The 17435-nt window shown below is 44.4% G+C and overlaps 1 protein-coding gene across 1 annotated transcript in view; it reads left to right on the top strand.

The window, feature by feature from the left end:
- Positions 1-303: 303 nt before the first annotated feature.
- The window catches only part of Mirr (iroquois-class homeodomain protein mirror), a 90864-nt gene continuing 73732 nt past the window's right edge, over positions 304-17435 (top strand). The window contains exon 1 of the mRNA XM_076314108.1: positions 304-2237. Coding sequence (XP_076170223.1) covers positions 2199-2237 — 39 coding nt within the window. The 5' untranslated portion in view covers positions 304-2198. The remainder of the gene's footprint in view (positions 2238-17435) is intronic.

Below are 17435 nucleotides of genomic sequence, written 5' to 3'. Positions count from 1 at the left end.
ATCGCCAGCGCCACCGTCACTGTACCGCTGCCTCCTCCTACACCGCGATCAACCGTCATCTCGCGGAACGAGGATACCAGAACTTACGGACTCGGATCGCGTTGTTCGGTCCTACGACGAACGCCTCGTCGTCGTCGCCGCCGTCGTCGTCGTGGTCGTGGTCGTCGTCGCCGCCGCCGCCGTCGCCGTCGTCGTCGTCGTCGTCGTTGTCGTCGTTGTAGCTCGCGGCCCATCGAAGCCGGCTCGACCGTAACTCGTTCCCATGTTGTTCGGTGATCGCCGATTGAACGACCCGGCCGTCGGCGGACGATTTACTAAACCAGTGCGCGTAGTGGATCGGTAAATCGGTACATCGAACGGAGAACTCCTATCGTGGTACACGATCAGACTGCCCCCTCGTAGCGCGCGCAAAAGAAGTTTTGCGCCGTGTACGCGCGGACGAGGGAAGAGGAGAGTCGTCGCATGGACGTCGTCGCGCGCTCTCTTTCCCGTGCCCCCTGACCGAGACCACACCGCCGGGAGAACGTTTTACGCGTCCGTACATGTGGACGCGCACACGCGCGTGGTTCCCGCTGAGGACGAAGACAGAAGTGCCGAGACGTTGCACGCGCGTCGACCGTGCCAGTTTGTGGTTGCTTGTTTGAAGAGTGCGCGCGCGCCACCGCGGTATCTCGTGGTCGGGGATCGTTGGATTTCCTGGATCGATAGGAAAAGCGAAAAACAAAAGGGAAAAAACGCTAAAGAAAACAACAGAAGCCGTAGAAGAAGAAGAAGAAGAGGAAGAAGAACAAGAAGAAGAAGAAGAAGAAGAAGGAAGAGCGCCGAGCGCGAGGGGTCGCGATCGGCGCAAAGGGTGCGAAGCGATCCGCCGCGTGGAAGGACTGCCAGCGCCGAGGGAGAGAAAAAAAAAGAAGAGAAAGAAAGGGAAGAGAGAAAGAAAGAAAGGAGAAGGGAAAAAAAGAAGAAAAGAAAGCGGTGCGCGCGACAAGTCGATCCTCGGCTTTCCTTTTTCACGAGCGGCTGTCCTCTCTCTCTCTCTCTCCACCGGTTTCCTCTCCTCTCCGTCACCATCGCTCGAGTTCTCGACCTACCGCTCGCTCCCTCTCTATCGCTCTATCCGCCGCCGCCGGCACGTCCCTCTCGCGGCTCCGGTTCCTCTCGCTCGCTCCTCCCTCTGCCCTCGTCTCCGCTCTCTCCGCGTCGTGCTCTCCTCGTCGCGCTCACGGCCCGTGCACCTCCGCCTTCCTATCCGCCGAGCGGAGGACTGGATTCCGTCGAAAAGAAACGACGATTCGGAGGATAGTCGCGACCGATCATAGCTGGCGCGTCGATCGGATCAACGGGCGCGCGCGAGTTGCCCGCAACGATCGTCCACCCGGGTACGAGCCCGCGTACCAACGCATCGCTGTGTCGTCGAGTGCCAGCCCCCGTGTATCTTCTTTTTTTTTTTCTCACCCCGTGGACCGTGATCGTCATCTCGCGCCACGACCACCGACAATTTCATTTCGCACGGTGGACCGTTTGCGCGTGGGTACGAGTGTTGCTCCCGATCGTGGACGTAAAATCGTCTCACCTATCTCGGACCGCGCTCGCTGCTGGTGTGTGCCCCGCGCCCGCGCCCGCGCGCCTCACCGCAGGTGAGAGCCCTTCGTTGCGTCGGTTGACGCGCGCTTGTCATCGCCTCGTGCCCCGAAACGAAATATACGCGAACGGTGTGCGCGTCCTCCGACGCGACCACAACGTGGTCGGAGATCGGAAAACTGGTCCCACGTCTCTTTGTGCCCGCGTCTGTGACAGTGCGAGTGTATACGACCGGGAGACCGCGTTCAGGGTCGAGCACAGTCTGGACACGCACAGTGCGATAAAAGAAGCGGGTTCGCGCAGTGAAACGAATTTTCTTTCCACCGAGAGAGAGATAGTTAGAGAGAGGGTGGGAGGAAGAAAAAAGTCGTTCCTTTTTTCGTCGGTTTCCCGCTCGCGCGCACCTCGTCGCTTTGTTTTCGTCCGTACGGTCGTGTCACAGTGTATGGAAGAGAGAAATAAATAAACCACCACGGAGAGAGCCGAGAGAAATAAGTGCAACGTTGATACGTCTCTACGAGTGACTCGGTGAGAACCGCGGGACACGGATGCCACGGTCCGAAACGATGATCGCGTAGCGGCGCCCGACCATCACGGCCCTGAGTGGCCGACACATCATGTCACAGTTCTCTTTTCGAGGATCGCCAAATCTACAGGTGAGTCCTCGCGGTGAAACTTTTCCCGTACCTGCCTCGTGATGTCGAAAGAGAGATAGAAAGAGAGAGAGAGGGAGCGGTATCGTACCTCTTTCAGGGAGGATGATGGATGCGTACCGGTCGATGACGATCGATCAAACGCACGAGCGACCGGGCTCGATCTCCGTGGGCCTTTGTTTCGTTCTAAACGACCGATATTTTTCACGCCCCGTGACGAGTCCCGTGGAACCTCGTTCATCGCGAGAACCGGGCGTCTGTGACTCTTATGTTCGCGAGAAAAATATTTAAGAAGACGAAACACAGCTTAGTATTGTTCTCTCGCGCGAGAATCGAAGTAGGTTCGCGTTTTGGAGTAGTCGAGTCAAAAGGGAAGAAACACAGCTTAGTGTTCTTTTCTCGCGCAAAAATCGAAGCAGGTTCGCGTTTCAAAAGAGTAGCTTTGTCAAAAGAGAAGAAACACACCTCAGTATTGTTTTCTCACGCGAGAATCGAAGCAGGTTCACGTTTTGGAGTAACCAAGTTAAAAAAGAAGAAACACAGCTTAGTATTGTTTTCTCGTGCAAAAATCGAAGTAGGTACGCGTTTCGAGGTAGCTGAATTAAAAGAAAAGAATCACACCTTAGTATTCTTTTCTCGCGCGAGAATCGAAGTAGGTTCACGTTTCGGGGTAGCTGAATTAAAAGAAAAGAATCACACCTTAGTATTCTTTTCTCGCGCAAGAATCGAAGCAGGTTCACGTTTCGGGGTAGTCGAGTCAAAAGAGAAGAAACACAGCTTAGTATTGTTTTCTCACGCGAATATCGAAGCAGATACGCAATTCGAAGTAACAGAATATCCTTTGCTCTCTTCCTGGAAGAGAGCTCGCGGTTGCTGTACGATAAGAGTCGCTGGAGTCGCGTTACGAACGATCCCGCGGAACGAAGTAAAAGTGGAAGAACACGTGTGAACGCGTGATCGAGCGAGGCTAACGCGAAAAGAAATCGAATCGCGTGGAAATATCGGTGACGAGTATCCGCGAGAATTTCGAATCGGCGCGATACACGATGAGAGAACTTTCCCGGTCCCGCGCGAATCGTCGGGCCCACGAACGCGTAGGAATCGTCTCGATCTCGTGTTTACGCGATTCGTTTACTCGAGCTACTCGAGATCGTTAAACGGGTCTAAGTGGTGAACGAAATTGGTTGTCTGTTGGTGTTTATTCGATCGTCGCGCGACGATTTCAATCGGTTGCCCCCCAAAATGGCCGCTCGCGTTAGGTGCGATCTTCGAAATCGAACAATATTTAAACGTTCTCGATGCGCGAGATCTCGACGTGTTGTTTCATAGATGCGTGAAGTTTGCATTTAAGTTGTCATGGATTCGGTTATGTTTCTCGTGGATTGCTTTGCAGGGGTTGTCTAGACACGAGGTAACGCGTAAAGTGTTTTTCGATTCGAGAATAATTTATAATATTCTCCCCGTAGTTTTACACGTTAAGTAGAAGAGTATCTTTAGAATTTCTTTTCAACGATCACTCCAATCGAAATTCATTTTTCCCATAGTTTACATCGAACGTGTTTCCAGTAGTTGTACCTGGTAACGAAGAGTGATCGTTTCGGAGTACAAGTAGGTAAAGGTAACGTTTCTTGCCCTACGAAATTGAATTCTTCGCGTGTAAATATACTGTCACCTACACAGCGACAAGAGGGTATCTTTAGAAATTTTTTTTCAAAGATTCTTCCCAAAGAAATCAATTTTCCACTAAGAACGATACATACAAGTTTGGAGATTCAATTCTTCGCGTCTTAAGTTCGTGATTTCCATTAAAATTCAGACTCGAGCAGCGAGAAATTTTGCTCGATGTATCTCGTAACGTATACATTGTAGAGGGTTGGAATAAAACACTTCTATTATTTATCTTCGCGCGTTGATTCCATCGGCCGAGTGCTCGGTATCCCGGGGCGTCGGTGATTTCGCGAACAGCGCGCAAGATTGCAAAATCTATGGCTCGAGCGCAACGGAAGTGTAAAATTTAATTCCAACGAGGTGTAGGGTCAGCTTGACTATAATCGTACATCGACGTGGCGAGGATCGTCGTTTTTCTTGTTCGTTAATTTTTGTCGGCGTAGTCAAAGGAGTCGTGATCGCATTGGAAGCTTTTCACGTTGATTCGCGCCGCCATTTTCCCCGTTGTTGCGTTATTTCTTCGTTGACGGAGAATTTCCACGGTACTCGAGACGAGAAAGATTCTCCTTCGTTCTCACCGTGGAAAGAATTCTGTTCATCGACTCGAGAAACGTTTCCGGGACTTCTCCATTGCGAGTCAAAGCGGTTGGAACTCGAAGTGGTGTGCCTGTGGAAATTCGCCAAGTGTTTTGTCGATTTCTGTAGTGTGGGTCAAAAGATGGTTGAGACTTAAGGTTCGTGCGAGGGAATCGCGAAACTGTACGCGAATTTCTATAGTGTGAAATCGAAGTGGAATTTAAACGATTGTCTGTGGAAATCGCGAAATTTTCTACTGATTTCTACACCTTGAGTTACAGTGGTTTATGTTTAAAAGGTTGCTTGTGAGAATCACGAAACCATCCACCGATTTGTACACCTTGAATCAGAGAGGTTAGAATTCAAATAATTGTTCGTGAAAATTGTGAAACTTTCCACCGATTTCTACACATTGAGTTAAGGTGGTTGGAACGCAAATATTTGTTCGGGAAATTGCACAATTTTTCCTCGTTTTTTACAGTGTGGAACAAAGTGATATAAATTCAAAGGGTTGCTCGAGAAAATCGCGAAACTTTACACCAATTTCTACACCTTGAGTCAAAGTGATTAAAAGTCATATTATTACTCGTGAAAATCGTGAAACTTTCCACCGATTGCTACCTTGAGTCAAAGTGGTTCGAACTCAAATAATTGTTCGTGAAAATTGTACAATTTTCCACCGATTGCTACACCTTGAGTCAAAGTGATTTAAATTCCTAGGGTTGTTCGTGGAAATTTCAAAATATTCCATCCTTTTCCACATCTTGAGTCAAAGTTGTTGGAACTCAAATAAATGTTCGTGAAAATCGCGAAACTTTCTACTAGTTTCCACACCTTGAGTCAAAGCTGTTGGAACTCAAATTGTTCGTAAAAATCGTGAAAATTTCCACTAGTTTCTACAGCTTGAGTCAAAGTTATTGGAAGTCAAATAATTGTTTGTGAAAATCGTGAAATTTTCCACCGATTGCTACACCTTGAGTCAAAGTGATTTAAATCTCTAGGGTTGCTCGTGAAAATTGCGAAAATTTCCACTAGTTTCTACACCTTGGGTCAAAGCGATAGGAACTCAAATAATTGTTCGTGAAAATAACAAAGTTTTCCACCAATTTCTACACCTTGAAACAAAACGATAGGAACTCAAATTGTCGTGAAAATCGTGAAAATTTCCACTAGTTTCTACACCTTGAGTCAAAGTTATTGGAACTCAAATAATTGTTCCGTGAAAATCTCCAAATTTTCGATCGTTTTCCACATCTTGAGTGAAAGTGATTGGAACTCAAATAATTGTTTGTGAAAATCTCAAAATTTTCCACCAATTCCTACACCTTGAGTCAAAGTGATTTAAACTCAAAAGGTTGCTCGTGAAAACTGCGAAATTTTCCACCAATTCTTACACCTTGAGTCAAAGTGATTTAAACTCAAAAGGTTGCTCGTGAAAACTGCGAAATTTTCCACCAATTCCTACACTATGAATCAAAACAATTGGAACTCAAATAATTGTTTGTGAAAATCTCAAAATTTTCCACCAAGTTTTCCTACACCTTGAGTCAAAGCGATAGGAACTCAAATAATTATTAATGAAAATTTCAGAATTTTCCACCAATTCCTACACCTTGAGTCAAAGTAATTGGAACTCAAATTATTCGTGGAAATCGCAAAATTTTCCATCGTTTTCCACACTTTGAATCAAAGCGATAGAAACTCAAAGAATTGTTCGTGAAAATCTCAAAACTTCCCACCAATTCCTACACTTTGAATCAAAGCGATAGAAACTCAAAGAATTGTTCGTGAAAATCTCAAAACTTCCCACCAATTCCTACACCATGAATCAAAAAATTAGACCTCGGAAAATTATCCATGAAAGTCCCGAAACATTTCTCGTATCGCGAACCGAGTGAAACTCGTAACGTCCACCGATGAAAATCTTCGAAATTTCCCGACGATTCGCAACCATCGAATCGAAGTACTCGAAACTGGAATGATTATCCGTGAAAATCGCGGAACAACGGTGGACGGTTCGGTTCGTTTCGGTGTTGCGACCGCAACGGATAATTTGTAGCGTGGGATCTTGTCCGTTGCGAGAATGGATAGCCGTTGGCAAGCCTGAGAGATTCGGTACCACGTGTCCTGACATGTTGCATATAGGTGTACGGCCGCATACCTACGCGGTGTGCATAGCGCCGAGCTGAGAACATGTGTTGCCACGCCTAAAGCAACGTTCCGAAATGATCGAAGAGCTTGCGCGCACGCTAGAATAATTATCTCGTCTTACCATCGACGAGAGCTTTTTGCCGCGACGCGCCGCGTTAAAACCCGTGCCCCGTTTCTGTATACGCGCGCTCTAACCGGAAACAAGTGTGATTCTTTTTTTCTGTTGTCTTCGATTAACTTTGTTCCGTTCGTTGGCCGCCATTGCGCGATCATCGGCCACTCCAAACCCTCCACGACGCTCCTTTGGTCGATTTTTGAGAATTCTCGTTTCGAGAATGGAAACAATTATCAAATAGGAATGGAAGAGTGTCATCTGCGAGAAATTGCGCGCGATTGGGATTCGAAACGAGAGAAAAGTAACAGGGAATTCCCCGAGGGTTTCGTTAAGCGTAGGTGGCCCGATTTAGGAATTTCCACGCGGCGGTATTGTATGGTGATCGGTGTTCGTGTCGCGCGAGCTGGGACAAACGTCTCGACAAAGTGGATATCCTCGCGGAAGGTCGAAGAGGATGTCCCGCGAGTCGGGACTCGCGTGTTGCGTATTTGTAACGCGCGAACCGACAGCTTCTTTTTCCTTTCGAATACTATAGTACCGAGCTGGTGTAAATATCCTTCGGCGTAGGCGCTTACCGTAGAAAGTCGAAGAAACGATTCTGGATGTCCGCGATTCGAGCGAGTAATTATTACCTATTTGTAACGCGCGAAACAACAATTTCTTTTTCCTTTCGAATATTACCGCGCGTTCACCGGGAAGATGCGGAATTTTTCGAGTATTTGGATAGGTTATTTTTTCGAGTAATTGTTTTTTCGTTTTTTCTTTCAAGTGTGTTACAATTTGAGGCAAGAAATGCGTGGGTGGATTTAACGTCGCGGTTGCATCGTCGGTGCATCGTCGGTGCATCGTGCGGTGCAGTGTCATTCGCGAGAAGTTGGAGACGATATTAGGATATGATTTTTTTTTTAATTTAAGTGTCATAATCTGTGACAATTTGACGTGCACATCCCTGATAAATGTGTAAATTTGTGAAATGTTAAGAAAAAGATTATAGAAGTTTCAATTCGAACGAATAAATTTTCTCGTTTGTCATTTTTGTATTCTTTGCAATTCTGAATTCCTTTTTCGGTCAGTAATCGAACAGAGGAACGTTGCAATGACACTTGGGAGGAAGTAGAAACTTTTCGATGGTGTCTACGAAAAATTATTGTACAATATGAATAACTACTACCTTCTTTTAATCATCACAATTCGACACACGTTATAAATATCTGACTCTTATTTAAATTACAATTTCGAGTCCAATTCACCGACACAGACACACATTTCTATTTTAATTTCCTTCTGAAAAATAAAACCACACCAGAGGAAAGTGTAATCTCAGATCGGTGAAAATTTCAGAATAATTCTCGCGCCGCACGGAAACATTTTCCATTTTATTCATAAAAAATACCCGATAGTGTGTCTACTAAAAACTACTGTACAATACGAAGTAACTATTACCTTCTTTTAAACACAATTCGACACGCGTTGCAAATATCTAACCAAATTACAATTTCGAGTCCAATTCACCGACACATACACATTTCTATTTTAATTTCCTTCTGAAAAATAAAACCACACCATAGGAAAGTGTAATCTCAGATCGGGGAAAATTTCAGAATAATTCTCGCGCCGCGCGGAAGCGTTTTCCATTTTTGTCTTATTTATACAAAATACCCGACGGCGTAGACACTCGAATCGGCCATCCTCGACGAAGACTCGCGATCCTCTCTCGCGTTTTTCGCGCGTATCGAACTAACGAACGCGCGAGTGGCAACGATTACTCGATCGCGTGTGATAAACGTGTTGCGTACTTACGAGCGAGTTCCTCTGGTCGATTTTCAACGAAAATTTACCGAGGCGTCGTGCCGTTTTGCAAATTCGTTTGGCGCGAACGATCACGGGGAAATACGCTTTGCACGCGATCCGAGCGCGCTTTCTTTTTTTTTTCTTTTTCTTTTTTTCTTTTCCTTTTTCTTGCTTCTTTGCGAGCGACGAAACGCGTGTCGAAGGTGTTAATATCTATTTCGCGGGACGAGCTCGCTCGACACCGCTTCCAAAGGGGGCCCAATGGAGCACGAGACTCGCCTCGAGGCATACCTCGTGACTAGCGATGGCTTCGAGATCTTTTCGTTTCGTTACTTGTACGTTTATCGCGAGATACTCGCGACGAGAACGATGAAATAACCTAAAACGTGAACACTTGCCGATGAAACGAAGTAAAGTTCAATATTGTCGAAACCACGGTGCGAAGAATGTGTGAAAATCTTTAGTTCGAGGCTGGAACCACCAAAGAGGTTAATTTGAGCTATTTCGAAGTTCTTTTTAAGGTTATGTTTAGGAATGTGTCTTTGCGTAGAATATTCGAGGATAATTAGTGAAATAGAAAAGAAATGGTACTTGTAAATTAATTTGTTTCACTATGTGTTACTGTTAGGATTGTTCTTATAATTAATTGTGTAGGATGTGTCTATGGAGGCACGAGAAGGTTTGAGAATTAACTCTGTTGGGAGAATAATTGTATTCGATACTGTAATATATACGAGAATGTAAACTTTGTAATAAAAAAGATTATGAGACGAGACGAGAAAATATTGGTGTACGTCACCGTTGATTCTGAGACAAAAGTTCTTGAGTTACAGGGCGTCCTCCCAATTTCGAGGTTATGTTTTCGCGTAACATCGTTCAACCCTTTGAACTCGAGAGGAGATCCTCGATCACCACCTAATTCAGTGTACTATTTTCTATCCGGAAGAACTTCGCGGTGTTGGAATTCAAATTAGAATTTAAATATTACGTTCTCGTAGAGTGTAAACGCATGTATGCAAAGTATACAAAAATGTTTCAATCCGGATTAATTTTACGACTTGAAGGATTTTCTCGAGGCGTCGGTTTCCGGTAGTAAAAAAGCCTCGAGTGGAAAGAGTTAAAGTTGTTAGAATACATATTTGTATGAAACGTTTCGTTTCGAGTATCGTTAACGATATTCTTCAATTCTACAATTGAGAAAAGAAAAAGAAAGGAACCGAACGGAGCGGATTGGTTGCAAGTGGTAGCTAGGATCCTCATTGGTCTTTCGGAGCCATTCCTCGAGGTAACTTTCGTAATCTGTGAGCTGTAGGGGAGACACCGACGGGAGACCATTGACGTGGAAATTCGTCTTCCGTTGCGTGTACCGTGGTTACATTGTTCGCGCGATTGATAAAAATTAATGGTCTATTATCTATCGGCCCGTTAATGCTACGCTTATAACGGAGCCGAACAAACAAATAAGCACTTTAGTCACGGTTGTTGTACTATCGTTGACACACTTTTCTTTCGAATTGCGTAGCCCGTCGCAACCTTAAACGCTGATCTCTGTAACGCACCGTGCATCGTTTATTACTCGCGATGCGAGCGAGTATAAGAGAGAGAAAGAGAGAGAGAGAGAGAGAGAGAGAGAGAGAGAGAGAGAGAGAGAGAGAGAGAGAGAGAGAGAGAGGGAGAGAGGAGGGGATGGGGAGCTAGAAAGAGGAGGGGACACGCGGTAGCAGCGTATCGTGTCACCGTAATCGCGGGATTCAATTTCCGAGCACAGCGCCAGTGGGTGACGCGGAGAGGTGGGAGGGAGGGAGGAGGGACCGGTGGGGCGGTGGGGGCGTTGAATCATCGAACGCCACTTTCTCGAAGAGCCGGTGACACTCGTTATCGTAATTATATCATAGTCCGGCTAAAAACGAGCGATAAGAACCGGCGCGCGCTTCGTTCCAACGTCCGTGCGAAGCCTACTTTCCGTGGCGGTACAGAAATTTATTTCCCCGGGTACGTCGCTCTCCCTGTCTCTCTCTTTCGCGTTAATTCTCTCCGTTTCTCTATCTATGCTTCGCTTATTGATAATCGACTTGATATTCAATCACGCGAGACGTTAGTAGACTGTACTACAGTTTTACCGGAAATCTCTCTCTGTTTCTCCATCTATGCCTCGCTTATTGATAATCGACTCGATGTTCGATCACACAAGACGCTATTATATTGTTCTACAACTTTACTGAATACTACTGCAATTTTACTAAAAATCTCGCTCTGTTTATCTATGCTTCGCTTATTGATAATCGACTCGATGTGCAATCACGCGAGACGTTAGTAGACTGTACTACAGTTTTACCAGAAATCTCTCTCTGTTTCTCCATCTATGCCTCGCTTATTGATATTCGACTCAGTATCTAACACAAGGCGTTACTGTATTGTTCTACAATTTTACTAAATACTGCTACAATTTTACTAAATACTACTACAATTTTACTAAAAATCTCCCTCTGTTTATCTATGCTTCGCTTATTGATAATCGACTTGATATGCAATCACACAAGACATTACTATACTGTACTACAATTTGACTAGAAATCTCTCTTTGTTCCTCTATCTATGCTTCGCTTATTGATAATCGACTCGATATTCAATCACTAAATATATTTCTCTGTTTCTTTACCCATGCTTCGCTTATTGATAATCGACTTGAATCTGACACAAGACGCTACTATATTGTACTAGAATTTTACTAGAAATCTCTCTGATTTTCCATCCATGCTTCGCTTATTGATAATCGACTCGAATCTGACACAAGACGCTACAATGTTATACTACAATTTTACTATAAATTTCTCTGTTTCTTCACCCACGCTTCGCTTAATGATAATCTACTCGAATCTGACACAAGACGCTACTATATTGCACTACAATTTTACTAGAAATCTCTCTGATTTTCCATCCATGCTTCGCTTATTGATAATCGACTCGAATCTGACACAAGACTCTACTACATTGCACTACAATTTTACTAAAAATCTCTCTCTCTCTCTCTCGTTATCTCTGTTTTTCCATCGACGAGTTCGTTAATCGTCACCCCGGTCGATCAGCGATCGCTTGTCATTTGCGTCCGCTTTGATGACGCAACGACTCGTGGTTGCGCGCTCGCGGGATCGCACATCGGTCCTCGACACGCGCGACAAACGCATACCCGTGTAAAACTTATCGTTAATAATCGTTAAGTGCGTCACGGGTGTGTTCGACATCGACTTTCGGCCGCGTGCACTTTCTTAATTCCGAGTCGAGGGGATATCTTTCTTTCTTTCTTTCTATCTCTCTCTCTCTCACTCTCTCTCTCTTTCTCTGTTGTCCGTTTCTCGTGCACGCGCGGAAGGGAGCTCTTACTTCTTAATCGCGGCGCGGAAACCTCGGCTCCGCGTCGTGATCAACGAGCGTGTTGCATCGCCCCCGGAGCGGAGAGAGATACCGATCCTCGAGGAATCGTTCCTCGAACGTAGCGCCTCCTCCGCCCGGGGCGTAAAATTGGAGCGTCTTAATTCCAACGCTTGAAAAATTGCCCCGGTCCGGGACCAAGCACCGTGTCGCCACCACGCTTCGTAATATTAAATTTAGAACGCGGCGAATTCATATCGCTAATCTGTGTCGCTCGATCTAATTGAGTGGAGGATCTACGCGCTATCGCTCTTCCGTTGATCCGTCGCGAGGGCGAGAAATAACCGAATAAAAATTTCCTTGGTTCCCGGCTTGTGAATCACACTCACGAGAAGCTCTTCTTCGTTTATTATTTTATATAGAGATAAGTATTACAAATTTATCTTTTGTATTTTTTTATTTCTCGAGATAGGAAGAACGAAAGAAATCGTTCGAAGTGTCCGCTTCGTGTCTGGATACATTCATCGAATAGTCTCTAACCAGTGTACCCTTTTTCGTAGATAGTGTACAGTTGGGAACTGAAAAGATTGCTCCCGAAGCAACGAGAAAGATTACTCCCGAAGTAATTACTTGCAATTAAACGCAAGCCTTCGAGAGTTGACTGAAACGCTCGGCCTGGTAGAATTCTTAATTTTTTTCCAAAAGTCATCTTCTTGGTTTCGCACAGTACATTGTTACACGATAGATTTTACACGTTTTTGAAGTATAAATTTTAAAGGACCAGGAGGACACTTGGAAAATTTTCTTTAGTTATTTGTAACTCGAAAATCGAAGTGTGTAAGACACATGTCAACTTCTCAGTTTCGCACAGTACATTTCTAGCTTTCGTTGGATGCATAGTAGGTTTTAAACGGGATTAAAATGAACACTTTTAAGGACAAAGTGTACACTTGAAAAATTTTCTTTAATTATCCGTGACTCGAAAACCGAAGTGTGTAGGACACATGTCAACTTCTCAGTTCCGCACAGTACATTTCTAGCTTTCGTTGGATGCATAGTAGGTTTTAAACGGGATTAAAATGAACACTTTTAAGAACAAGGTGTACACTTGAAAAATTTTCTTTAATTATCCGTAACTCGAAAACCAAAGTGTATAGAACACATGTCAACTTGTCAGTTCCGCACAGTACATTTCTAACTTCCGTTGAATGCAAGGTAGATTTTAAACGGGACCAAAGTGAACATTTTCAAGTACGAAATATTCACTTGGAAAATTTTCTTTAATTATCCATAACTCAAAAACCAAAGTGTACAAGACACATGTCAACTTCTCAGTTCCGCACAGTACATTTCTAGCTTTCGTTGGATGCAAGGTAGATTTTAAACGGGATTAAAATGAACATTTTCAAGTACGAAATATTCACTTGGAAAATTTTCTTTAATTATCCATAACTCGATAACCAAAATGTTTGTACCCACAGGGCACATGTCAACTTCTCAATTCCGCACAGTACATTTCTAGCTTCCATTCAATGCACAATAGATCTTAAACAGAACCAAAGTGAACACTTTTAAAAACAAAGTGTACACATAGAAAATTTTCTATAATTATCCGTAACTGGAACACCAAACCACGCAAGACATTCGTTCACAGGAGATTGTTTACCCATTTCATCGCGTAGATTCACCCTCGAAGCATGGACCATCGTTTACGAATCGTCCAGTAAGAAATTCGACGGTCTCTCGGAAACATTGTATCAAGAGTAAATCGTCGAATCGACCGGCGGATGTATCGCCCCCGCGTTGTCGCGATAATCGCTCGCGGCGATTGGTTACGCGTTTGGCTATACGGGGACCGAGATTACGGGGTCGTGAGACCGTTGCAGGCGAATTAAAGCAATTAAGGATAACGTCCGATCGAAGGCGCGCGTGTCCGCGCGGGCCCCGATGTCGATAATCGAGCCTGTCTCTCGATTTTTCTCGTGTAACTCTTCCGTGTAACGACTGCCGGTACTTGTCCCGCGGAGTAGCGCTCGCTGATATCGAAAGGTGGGAGTTCGAATCGGAATTTATATGGAATTTATATGGAATTTAAACGGCTTCGTCGAGCCCGATCGTTTTGCAAGGCGGTCTCTTTCACGAACGAAGGAGACAGTTTTTTCGGTGCTCGAGATTGGTACAGACTTGCGTGGTAAGGGAAAATATTAGTAAGAAAAAAAAGGTGTCGTTGCTAACGATTTGTAGAAAATGTAGTAACACGATCGAGTGAGCGATGTGGAAAAAAATTGAGAATCTTTGGAATTTTACTGAACGAGAACTGTTTCGTATATCGACTCGAAACTTTGCACGGTTTTCTGTACGTGTTTTATCGGGTTAGGTGAATTTTTTCGTGTAAATGTACACGGTAGTTTTCAATGTACGTGTACTGCCAAGAGCAGCGATCTCCAGGTTGTGAATTCAATCGTATCAATGGCTTCGAATGCAAATTGCGGACAAATTATTAATTCAAGCGCCGTTTTACGATGCGTATTAAAAGGCACGAAAAGTAACTGTTGCTGTACGTTTTCGTTCGCGTCGTGATGCGTTTTTTATTATTGGAGCACGGGGTGATAAAATTTTATGTCAATCCGGTTGTCGTTCGAGCGTTAGAAAATTCGATTTTACTTATTTTCCGATTGGAATGATTTTTCATTGGGGATCTGTATGGAATATCTTAATAGTTTATCTTGTAATTTACCCTTCACTCGCGGAATTTGCTTTCGAACCGTCGATTTTTTAATGTATAACGAAAGATGTTATTTACAGTATTGACGATACTCGGTGAATGAACGAAACAGGATTGGTTGAAAATTGATACAATATTTGAATAGTTAAATTTTTGCGATTTACGTACCAGAATGGAAGTACATTTTTCTACGTTTAGAAACTTTTCATCGTTCTCCGGTTGGATTCTATAATAAATGTTTTCCCGCTTTGGAGAGCACCGCTGTAATTATCGTGTAACTTCACGATTGTGAACATTTACGCATGCGTAGTTAGAATTGAATAAAAATAATGTAACACGTCACGCTCGCCCCAGGAAATGCGAATCTCGCATAATTTACTAAGTACGTCACGGTTAGATCAAAAACAAGAATCGTCCGACCCCGGTTACAAGTTAAAAATCATTCTGGTTGCGTTTATTCTTCTTGTCGTTGGAATTGTTTTCAAGTATTGTACATATCGATACGTGGCTGAAGACTATAAGTACATTTCTTGTTAAAATTCTCGAGGAATACAAATATTGCGTAATTTATACTGGTAGGTACAAATATCAAGATACAATTAAAGAGGCGAATAAAGTATTCAAACATACATCTTTAAACGGGCAAAGTGTTGAAAGACACATCCTTAGGTAACTATAGTATTGGAAGGACGGACATTTAAGCAACTATAGTATCGTAAAACACGGTCGAGTTCGGACGATCATTTGATTCACCTTCCCCGTTTACAAGTCAAGAAGTGCGTTCACTTCCTCTGTCACTATACTTTTCGAACGTTAATTGATACAATGGTTTCGCGCTAGGTTATTTTTATATATAAAAATTCATTCCATTCGACGTTTTTCCGAAAGGACGCTCACGAAGTTCCTTACCCCGTTTTTAAGTTAAAAATTCTCCTATCGCGTTCTCGGCCATTGTACTAATTTTTGAGCGTTGAACGATAAAAAAAAGATTCACGGAGTGTCGTGTCTCCAAACCTAAATTTCCTTTCATTCGACATTTTTTTGGAGGGACGCTCATGGAGTTCCTTACCCCGTTTTTAAGTTAAAAATTTTCCCATCGCGTTTTTGGCCACTGTACTAATTTTTGAGCGTTGAACGATAAAAAAAGATTCACGGAGCGTCGTGTCTCCAAACCCAAATTTTCTTTTATTCGACATTTTTTTGAAGGGACACTCACGGAGTTCTTTACCCCGCTTTTAAGTTAAGAATTTTCCTATTGTGTTTTCGGCCGATATACTGGTTTTTGAGCGTTGAACGATAAGAAAAGTTTCACGGATTATCGTGTCTCCACTGTGGATTAAAATTTCCTTCCATCTAAGACTTTTCTGTCCGCCCCGTTTACAAGTTAAGAATTTTCCTATAACGTTCTCGGCCGGTATACTGACTTTCGAGGGTTAATCGATAGAAAAAGGTTTCACTCTGAATCGTGTCAAATTTCCTTCCATCTAACGCTTTCTTTAAGGGACGTTCACGGAGTTCCTCACCCCGCTTACAAGTAAAGAATTTTCAATCGCGTTCTAGATACACCAGGCCAGTTTTCGAGTGTTGAACGACCAAAAAAGTTTCATTCAGCATCGTATCAAAGTTCCTTCCATCCGACGCTTTTTCTTATGAACGCTCACGAAGTCCCTCATCCCGCTTACAAGTAAAGAATTTTCCTATCGCGTTTCCTATAGTTACACCAGCCCTGTTCTCGATGGTAAAACTCTAAAAAAAAGTTTCACAAATCGTCGTGTCTCCACCATGACTGAAAATTTCCTCCCATTTAAGACATTTTCGAATACACAATCACGGAGTTCCTCGCCCCGTTTACGAGTTAAGAATTTTTTTATAGCGTTCTCGGCCGATATACTGACTTTCGAGGGTTAGTCGATAGAAAAAGGTTTCATTCAGCATCGTGTCAAATTTCCTTCCATCCAACGCTTCTTCTTACGAACGCTCACAGAGTCCCTCACCCCGCATACAAGTAAACAATCTTCCTATCGCGTTCTAGGTACACCAGCCCAGTTCTCAATGATCAAACTCAAAAAAAAAGTTTCACAGATCGTCGTGTCTCCACCATGACTGAAAATGTCCTCCCATTTAAGAAATTTTCGAATACACGATGACGGAGTTCCTCACCCCGCCGAGAAGACCCCGTCGCGCTTGTAATCCAACACGCGTTGGTCGTTCAAGAGCGATATTGTCACTCGGTTGCTCGCGGTAGTTCGCGTTAGCCGTTCCCGACCGCAAAACGAAGTAAAAAAAAAAAGCGGCTCTGGACGACGGAAGCTCGACACACGGGACCGGCGTCGTGACGCGAAATCGTCCACGGTGGCGGCGCTCTCGCGGCGTCGTTCGTGGAATTCGTGGAATCGCGCCGCGCGGTTAATCGTCACGGACGATTCCTCGCGAACGGGGAACGATTCGGTCCGCGTTCCAACGAATCGGAATGTTCTCTTCGGTAACAGAGGGGGGGACTCGTAGAGTACAGGGGTGTGGTGAGGAAAAGGATTCCTGAATGACGTCGCGGCGCGTAAAAATTATGAATGGCCGTATTATCGCGAGTTGGGCCGAGCGACGATGCGCAGCGTCGCGGAGTTCGCGATACGTTTGCACACGGATACGATTTCCGGTAGTGTATGAGCCCGCGCGGGGCAGCAGCAGGTAGCGTTGTTTCGCTCGCTGACTCGGCGCTACCCGATCCGATCGAGCTGACTCAGATCCTCTCCGCCCTCGTGTCTCGCTCTGGCTCTCGCGTACCACTCCGCTCGTCTTCGTCCTCGAT

Source organism: Ptiloglossa arizonensis, chromosome 6 (genome assembly GCF_051014685.1).
Source record: "Ptiloglossa arizonensis isolate GNS036 chromosome 6, iyPtiAriz1_principal, whole genome shotgun sequence".
Taxonomy (NCBI): domain Eukaryota; kingdom Metazoa; phylum Arthropoda; class Insecta; order Hymenoptera; family Colletidae; genus Ptiloglossa; species Ptiloglossa arizonensis.
Note: the sequence above shows the minus strand (reverse complement) of the source record. Positions and strands in the feature narration are given on the sequence as shown.